The 9183-nt window shown below is 40.0% G+C and overlaps 1 protein-coding gene across 2 annotated transcripts in view; it reads left to right on the top strand.

The window, feature by feature from the left end:
* The window catches only part of SDHD (succinate dehydrogenase complex subunit D), an 11208-nt gene extending 9832 nt beyond the window's left edge, over positions 1 to 1376 (top strand). Inside the window, exon 4 of one of the 2 annotated variants that reach the window (XM_007464639.1) lies at positions 390 to 1376. In XM_007464639.1, coding sequence (XP_007464701.1) covers positions 390 to 555 — 166 coding nt within the window. In that variant the 3' untranslated portion in view covers positions 556 to 1376. The remainder of the gene's footprint in view (positions 1 to 389) is intronic. The other variant, XM_007464640.1, reaches the window with a different exon arrangement.
* The last annotated feature ends 7807 nt before the right edge of the window (positions 1377 to 9183 follow it).

Below are 9183 nucleotides of genomic sequence, written 5' to 3'. Positions count from 1 at the left end.
CAGGAATGCTGTCTTATTTGCTGTACTCTCAACATCTGTAACAGATTCTGGCACATAATATCTGCTTAATAAATTCTTTTTCAATTAATGAAAAAGTCTGTAGGCCATTTGTTTGGGTTTAAAGATAAAAAACAAAATTTTATAAATAGAGTAGGAATTAGTTACTGTCTTTGATATAAATGACTCGAAAATTGAATCTGAAGGATAGAAAGGTGTCTTTATTATATTGTTAGGGTACACTTGATTCCTTCATTTTGGTTTATGATTTTTGTTACCATGAGTTGCATTTTGACCTTGACTGATTATTTTTTTTGCAGCCAAGTTAACCGAATAGCCTTCTAACATCACTTGTGGTTTTTCATTTGTACTGTGATTTTTTTTTTCTTTAGGGGCATTGGACAAGTTGTTACTGACTATGTTCGAGGGGCTGCGTTGCAGAAAGCTGCCAAGGCAGGCTTTTTGGTGCTCTCGGCGTTCACCTTTGCTGGGCTTTGTTATTTCAACTATCATGATGTGGGCATCTGCAAAGCTGTGGCTATGCTGTGGAAGCTCTGACCCTTTAGACTTAACACCTTGAGAATTGATTGTACACCTGCTTGCCTCTGCTCTGTCATGCCATTTCAACTCACAATAAGAATGAAATAACAGATTAGTCTGCTGGTAAACCTCTTCTCCTAATCAGCCAGTTATGTTTAGAGTTTAATCTTTGAAGAAAGATTTGAGAGAAATTGTATCCAAGAAGTTGTGAGACTGAGTTTTGTATTCTGGAGAGTTAATGGGGTGTCTCACAGCTTCTCAGAAGACTCACAGTGTAACTAAACATTATATATGAGCCTTTGCCTGTTAATTTATCAGACTCTTAAAGGGAATTCAGCTTTATTACTCTCAATATTTGATCAAACTTCTATATTTGTCCTAGGATGATGGAGAAAGGGAACGACTGTTAATTCATAAGTAAAGACTTCACAGAAAATTAGGCAGTGTTTCGTTTTTGTAAACATCCCCCCCTCTGTTCAGTTGATACCAGTTACTGATGGTTGCGTGTCCTATAGGGAGATTTGAAAATTACAAATGCTGATAATTCACATTACTGATTTCTAAATCCTAGGAAGAAGAGCCTGGAGAGTTTCTGAGTACAGAGAAGTTTCATGTAGGGAAGAGGTCCCTTTATAGACGTTTCAAATTGTTACAGGTTCTAAATGGAGACTTAATCCTCAAATGTGTTTATTTTACTGGTCCTAAAATAATCTGTCCACAAATATAAAATTATAAGTAATAAGTTGTTGTTTTCCCACCGTGGGAATCTCTAATGTGAAAATGTATTCTATGAAGGTAAAGTTTTTTTAAAAATAAAAATGCTGTATAATAAAAATTTATTCTACTCTTTTATGTCTTAATTGTCCATAGTTTTATTCAGTAGAACTGAGTGTCTATTGCATCTATAGCACGGAAACAGGACTGAGTGTTTAAATTTCTTTCTGAGTTTAGCAGTTAGGTAAATCAGATACAAAGTGCTGTAATACAGAAAAGACATGTAATAGGCAGAAATATACTGAGTATAAGTAGTTTGGTATGAGGAAAGTAATAAGATTAAGTAGTAGGAATTAGAATTAGGTCCAGATTATGGTGTTCTGTGGTTGCCAGCCTTTATATTCAAATTTTATACTGTATGCAGTTAGTCTGGTCTTAAAGGGATGAGTGTAATGCATGATGGTTTCATCTAGCAATGTAGATGAAATGGGAGTTGGTGCATTTCACTCACTGAGGACCTGACTGGATAGCTGAGGCAAACTATCGAAGGGGAGCTGGCTAGAAGGGTAAGTGTTCATGCTGGAGGTTAAAGATAAGGTCCCCTTAATGTGCTTGTGACCTTGTAGGATATGTATTAAGGGTTTAGGAAGAGGTGGTTAATTCTGTTTTGGGGCAGGTTAAAGGTTTCAGAAGGGGGTGATGCCTGAGTAGCAGTGGTTCACCAAGGAGTCATGGTGGTGGGCCAGTCCGCCCTGGCAAGGAGTATTTTATTACTGACTTGGTTTAGAATTGGTGGTTCATTACGATGATAAAAAGCGGACTGACCTTTAGTCAGTTTCGTTATTGTTTTAAAATTCTCTATAGACAGTGATCCCTCTTAGAGTCATTCCTCACCCCCCCACTGCTCCCCCCATCCCTCCAGCCCCCTGTACACCACTGCTGTCAAATGGAGTGGGGAAATGGATTTTTCCATAGAGTAGCTATCACCGACACCATCAGATTGTAGTTTGGCTTTGGTAGGGTGTCTAATGCTAATGAGCTTCATTAGATAGTGATTGAATGTTAGAGTGGAGGCTGGTTAGAGTGGACCTGCCCCACGTCCTGGTCAGTTTTGTAATTAGGTTGGAGCTGAGCTACGTTGGAAAATCAGTGGGTTGCTGTGAGTTGCTGGAGCAGCAGCGAAGATGAGTCAGGGTCTAACAGCAATAAGAGGTTTCTGAGGTTAGGCAGGACATGATCAGAATTGTGCTTCAGAAGGAATTTAGGCAGCATTAGGAAGGTTGATGAACTAGAGGCAGAAGGATGTATAAGAAGATAGATGTAGAAGGCAGTGACAGTGGAGAGTAGGAGTCAATTTCAAAAGGTATTGTAGAAGTCAGCATTCATTTGGTAGGTATTAAGTATCTTGTGTAATTGGCACTGTGCCAGGTACTGTGGCTAAAGAGGTAGGAACTTCCCCTTAGAAAGAATTCATAGTCTAATCGGGGCAACAGATAAATGATGGCAGTACAGTGTAATAAGTGCAAGAATAGTTAAGCACATTGAGCAGTGATGTAACAAAGGGTACAGGAAGAATTTGCTTGCAAGTTTCATGGGAGACAAGAGTCTTGACCTGGATTCTGAAAGATAAGGAGCTGATACGAGGCCAAGGAAGCTGGGGTGAGGTGTGAGGAGGCTAGAGGATGGTAGATAGATCAGGCAGAAGACTGCACGTGATTCGGTACGATTGCAACGTAGAGAGGGACTGATTGTAGAAGACCTTCTATGCCATGGTAAGTAATTGAGAGAATTGATTGTTAATTATGTTAATTATGCAAATTACATGGTCAGATGTTTATTTTATTTTTAAAATAAATTTATTTATTTGTTTATTCTTGGCTGCATTGGGTCTTTGCTGCTGCGCACGGGCTTTTCTCTAGTTGTGGCAAGCGAGGGCTACTCTTTGTTGCGGTGCACGGGCTTCTCATTGCGGTGGCTTCTCTTTTTTTTTTTTTTTCTTGCGTTATGCGGGCCTCTCACTGTCGTGGCCTCTCCCATTTGCGGAGCACAGGCTCCGGACGCGCAGGCTCAGTGGCCATGGCTCACGGGCCCAGCCGCTCCGCGGCATGTGGGATCTTCCCGAAACGGGGCACGAACCCGCGTCTCCTGCATCGGCAGGCGGGCGGTGGCTTCTCTTGTTGCAGAGTATGGGATCTAGGCACGCGGGCTTCAGTAGTTGTGGTTTGCAGGCTGTAGAGCACAGGCTCAGTAGTTGTGGCACACGGGCTTAGTTGCTCCGTGGCATATGGGATCTTCCCGGACTAGGGCTCGAGCCTGTGTCCCCTGCGTTGGCAGGCGGATTCTCAACCACTGCGCTACCAGGGAAGCCCCAGCTGTTTATTTTAAATAGGTTATGATGGCAGCTGTGCACAGTGTGGATTTGAAGGAGGAAACAGGTTATTTCAGTGATCCAGAAAAGCAATTATGAATTCTGAAGGCAGTAGTAGTGAGGATGAAAATAAATTCAAGAGATATCTAGAACTTAGAATCAATAAGTTATACTGGGGTATGAAAGATGGAGAGAGGAGCGAGGGTAGCTCAATTTTTTTGTTGTAAAAAATGAAAAATGGGAAGTAGTGTCATTAATTTTTTGAAGGAAAATTAGATATGGTAGTGGAGGGATAGGTCACTACAAAAGTTTTGGATTTGTGAGATATCCAGGAAGAGAGAGAATTTGCAGACTTGCATTTTTTGTCAGTATGACAGACTAAATTTTAGGAATTACTTTGCTGTGACGCACCTAAGAATGTTAAACAACAAGAATAACTTTTAAAACGTGGCTGAGCTTGATTAGAGTTTAACAGCTGTTGAACAATACTGAAATTACTCTTTATCATGCAGGGGAAGTATGGCAACTAGATTTAGATCGGAGTGGCACTCAATAGTTATAAAGGAAGCAGACAATGAAATAATATTATAAAAGGTAGCTTATGTGGTTCCTACTTTTGAGTAAGCATCACTAAAACACAGGTCTGTCTTTCATGTCAACAAGAATGGTTTATCATAGTTAGGAATGTCCAAAATTAAGAGGTTAATGGAATATAGGTTATTAAAGAAAGAAAAGTCACGTTGAACATCTGTAGCCCATAGCAGAGCTCTTGGATATTTTAAAGTCAGTTCATGGGACTTCCCTGGTGGCTCAGTGGTTAAGAATCTGCCTGCCAGTGCAGGGTACATGGGTTCAATCCCTGGTCCGGGAAGATCCCACATGCCGCGGAGCAACTAAGCCCATGCACCACAACTACTGAACCTATGCTCTAGAGCCCGCGAGCCACAACTACTGAGCCTGAATGCCACAACTACTGAAGCCCGCGCGCCTAGAGCCCTTGCTCCACAACAAGAGAAGCCACCGCAATGAGAAGCCTGTGCACCGCAACGAAGAGTAAACCCTGCTCGCCACAACTAGAGAAAGCCCGTGCACAGCAATGAAGACCCAATGCAAGCAAAAATAAATTAATTAATTAATTAAAAAAAAATAAAGTCAGCTCATATAGTGTTTTAGCTAATAAAGTATGAAGAATACGAAACGTAACTAATATTTTTAGTATCTCTCCTTTCATGAGGTAAGAAAATACTATAGTCATCTAGGACACCCCAAAGAAAGTTTGGATGTAAAAGTCCTCTTAACAACTCTATTATTCTGAATTTAAGCCTTGAGTTTAGGAAATGAACAACAACAACAACAACAAAAAACCTGTCGGAGAATATTGGTTATTAAATATAGGCTTAAGTCAAAGATACCAAAATACATAAAACATCTTGCTTTAGAGTAACAATATGCACAACAGGAAACTTTCAGAAGTGAGGAACTTTTCCTAAGACTGATTCCAGAGAATGATAAAGGCACAAAAACTATATTTAAAGATCAATCTTATTCTGTACTACCAATTTTCTCTTTAAAAATGACTGAGGTTTCCCTGGTGGCACAGTGGTTGAGAGTCCGCCTGCCTGCCGATGCAGGGGACACGGGTTCATGCCCCGGTCTGGGAAGATCCCACATGATCCCACATGCCGCGGAGCGGCTGGGCCCGTGAGCCATGGCCGTTGGGCCTGCTCATCCGGAGCCTGTGCTCCGCAACGGGAGAGGCCACAACAGTGAGAGGCCCGCGTACCGCAAAAAAAAAAAAAAAAAAAAAAAAAAAAAGATTTATAAGCATTTTTTGCCTACTAATCTTAGTATTTCTTCATAAGGTTCACATTTCACTTCATTGCAGATTTTAGTCTCAACAGTTTATTTCATTGCAGCAAATGTGATCCATTTAACACATTCAGAGAAATGGCAACACACTGAGATCTCCCACCATGCCTTAATGGTTCAGATTGTTTTTTGGGCTACCATAGCTTATTAAAGAAGTGTCCATTGCTTGATGAGGATGATATAGTTGGGTTCTGTTTTGATATAATCTAATATTCCAAGCAATGTGACTTAAAGGAATAATTTTAGTAGAAGGTTCCTCATAGTTTGTCTTCCTCCCAAAGTGCACACATCATAAAAACATTTAACCTTTAAAATTAAGATGTGTAAGTTATGTTCCTACATTTTAATTAAAAACAGTGCGGCAGTTATTATAATTTGATTCCAGTTTTGTTTTGAAAATTTGTGTGTGTATATATAGTGCGTATATATATACATATACTATTAATAATGGTTAATTATATCTTTTTGTAATGTTTATTTTTTGGCAATAAATATATATTCCAATTAGAACAATAGATTAACAAAATAAAACAGTGGGGCTTCCCTGGGGACGCAGTGGTTAAGAATCCGCCTGCCAATGCAGGGGACACGGGTTTGAGCCCTGGTCCGGGAAGATCCCACATGCCGGGGAGCAACTAATCCCATGCGTCACAACTACTGAGCCTGCGCGCCACAACTACTGAAGCCTGCGCTCCTAGAGCCCGTGCTCTGAAACAGAGAAGCCACCGCAATGAGAAGCCCGTGCACCGCAACGAAGAGTAACCCTTGCTAGCTGCAACTAGAGAAAGCCCGTGGGCAGCAACGAAGACCCAACGCAGCCAAAAATAAATAAATAAAATAAATAAATTTATTAAAAAAATAAATTAAAAAAATAAAACAGTGCATACACGGGTAGTATGTATTTTATCATCCTGCTAATGTTGGCCTCTTCCTGCTCTGTATTCTTTGATGAAATTAGCTGGGTGGATTTCAGTAGTGAGCGGACGTAGGCTGGTTATCTTAATCTTTGTTTTTAGACTAAAGCATGCTGGTATCTGAAGCCTCCTTCATCCTTACTCTCCAGAAAGTGTGTACACTTATTGTTAGCGTTTGAGCACTGGGGACAGACATGGAGACAAACATGTTGCTACTGTATGAAATTTTAAGTGATTATATAATGGAGGAAAAAAATGTGTTGTATCATCATAACAGAGAATGGGGCCAACACACAAAGAAAGTCTTCTAAAAACATTAGTTACGTGAAAATCCCTTCTGTTCTGCTGAGCATGTAATGATTGGGAAAGGCAGATGTGAGCCCAAGTTTTAGAGCAAAGATTGAGGGGAATGAAAAATTGTTCTGCAAAATAGAATAAGGAGCATTTGAAGTTCCTAGAACTAATCCAGGAAGAAACTTGGGAAAGAGGAGAGATCAGAGGGACAGATGAGGAAAGAGGTGGCAAGAGGGAGTGAGGCTGGGATCTGGGGGACAATGGGGAAACAGTAGCCAGAGAAAAAAATTCCTGGTCGTGGAGTGATCAAAAGATGGGCAAGATGGTGTGCAATTTGAATTTTTTTTTTCCGTTTTGACAACATGATTCATTCTTTTGTCCCTCACATATTTTTGGTAATATCTACTATGTCTTGAAAGAGTATGAATGTTTTTGTTTTATTTTACTTTGGATATTTTATATCAGGAGTGAATTTCTATCAGGGTCAAAGCAATATCCTTATTACAGAGCACATGTTAGATGCCAAGATGATCCACAAACTCCACCAATTCACTGGAAGAAGGAGTTTGGAGCCAGAAATGAATATGAGAATGTAAGCCTCCTAGGAATTCGCAGAAATCTTGGGGGTTGGTGTGGGGATCTAATATCCCATGCAATGTGGAAAACTTCAGGTGACATCTAGGTTACACTATGCAAAACCCCTGTCCAGCGTTTCTTTATCGAACTCAGGATCAGCCTTGTGCATTGCGTTTTCTCATTACATACAAGGTGTGATTTAAATTAGCTCCTAGACCTAGCTTACCTGGATGTTGTCTTCTCTCCTCTCTGACCTAAAAACCTTACTTGCAACTTTATTCACTCTTTGAGCCTAGAGAGCACAAGTGAGGCATTATTTCAGCAAAGTCCTACCTACTTTACAGGATTGCTCTAAAGATTTTAAAAGATGTTAAAATACTTAGAACATTTAAATATGCTATACCAATATAAACATTCATTACTGTGTTAGTGTTTTTATTTCTAATAATAACAATGATAGTAAACATTAAATGGTACCTATAATTATATAGCAGGTACACTGTGAATTTTCTCATTTAGTACTCATGACATTTCTATGAGTGTCTCTATGAGACAGGAGGTATTATCTTCATTCCCATTTTAGAAATGACAATATATACCCAGAGACAAGGATTGAACACAGATTTATCTGACTCCAAAACTATCCTTTTAATGGGTTAAATATTATTTTAATGGATTGACTTACAGATTAATTAACTGGTGTTTTAGAAAATAAATCAGTGAGAAATACAAACAACTCTATAGAAAAAGCAATGGTTAAAGATAGACAAGTGGCTTTTAAATACATGAAAGGAGCAATAACTTTACTTAATAACTAAAACCATAATTAGATACCAAAGCACTTATGTGATTACCAAAGATGAGAAGGCTTAATAACACAATTGGGGAAGTTATATATTATAGTAAAACAGGCAGAAAAGCAGAAAAGGTGAAGACAACAAATCAGCTTGATGGATCTTGTGAGAAAGAGGGAGGTAGAGTCATTCGATGTCCTGTCAGGTTCTGTTCAACATATATGTTAATATTCGCAGAAAAAAAGAGAGTTCCTGCACCCCAGGAGCTCATAGTCTAGTGGGGGACACAGAGAAGTAAGTGGAAGTTTATGATACAGACTGTAAAGGGCTATAATGTGAATAAGTTCACAAGGTAAGTCCAAGGAGAAAGAATAGAGAATGAGATTCCCACAGCATTTAAGTTCCCCACGTAGCATTTTAAAGTTACAGTGTGGGAAAGGATTGAGCAACAGTAAAGCTGCCAGGCCAGCCCATTGAAAGGTGTCCTAATAGTTGTAGTGAAAGTGAAGAGAGGCTTCTGGTGGGTACCATAAAACATCTGCTATAATGAACTGAAGTTAAGGTGCTGCCTAAGAGGAAAACTGAGCAAGGGTGCATGGTCACAGGTGTGGAAACAATCAGAAGCTGAAGTAAAAACATTATCATACTTTTGCATCTCCTGTACCCTCTGCCTGGAATGACCTTCCCTATCTTCTGTGCCACCTCTGCCTAATTTTTTTTTTTTTTTTTTTTGCGGTACTCAGGCCTCTCACTGTTGTGGTCTCTCCCATTGTGGAGCACAGGCTCCGGACGTGCAGGCCCAACAGCCATGGCTCACGGGCCCAGCTGCTCCGCGGCACACAGGATCCTCCCGAAATGGGGCACGAACCCGTGTCCCCTGCATCGGCAGGCAGACTCAACCACTGCGCCACCAGGGAAGGCCCCTCTGCCTCATTTTTTATTCATGTCTCTCAACCTCCAGAACTGTGTGTGTACATGGTTGCCATCAGTGTGTCTTCATCTTTTTTTTTTGTTGCCTTTTTCTATCCCCAAATTATTTGTTTAATTGACTAGAGAGTTTTAGATTCCCTTTTGAATTAATTTGGTTACATATTATTCTTTCTCTCAACCTCCAGAA

The sequence above is a fragment of the Lipotes vexillifer genome, unplaced genomic scaffold (genome assembly GCF_000442215.2).
Source record: "Lipotes vexillifer unplaced genomic scaffold, Lipotes_vexillifer_v1.1 scaffold785, whole genome shotgun sequence".
Taxonomy (NCBI): domain Eukaryota; kingdom Metazoa; phylum Chordata; class Mammalia; order Artiodactyla; family Lipotidae; genus Lipotes; species Lipotes vexillifer.
The sequence above is the reverse complement of the archived record's forward strand: the minus strand, read 5'-3'. Positions and strand labels throughout refer to the sequence as shown.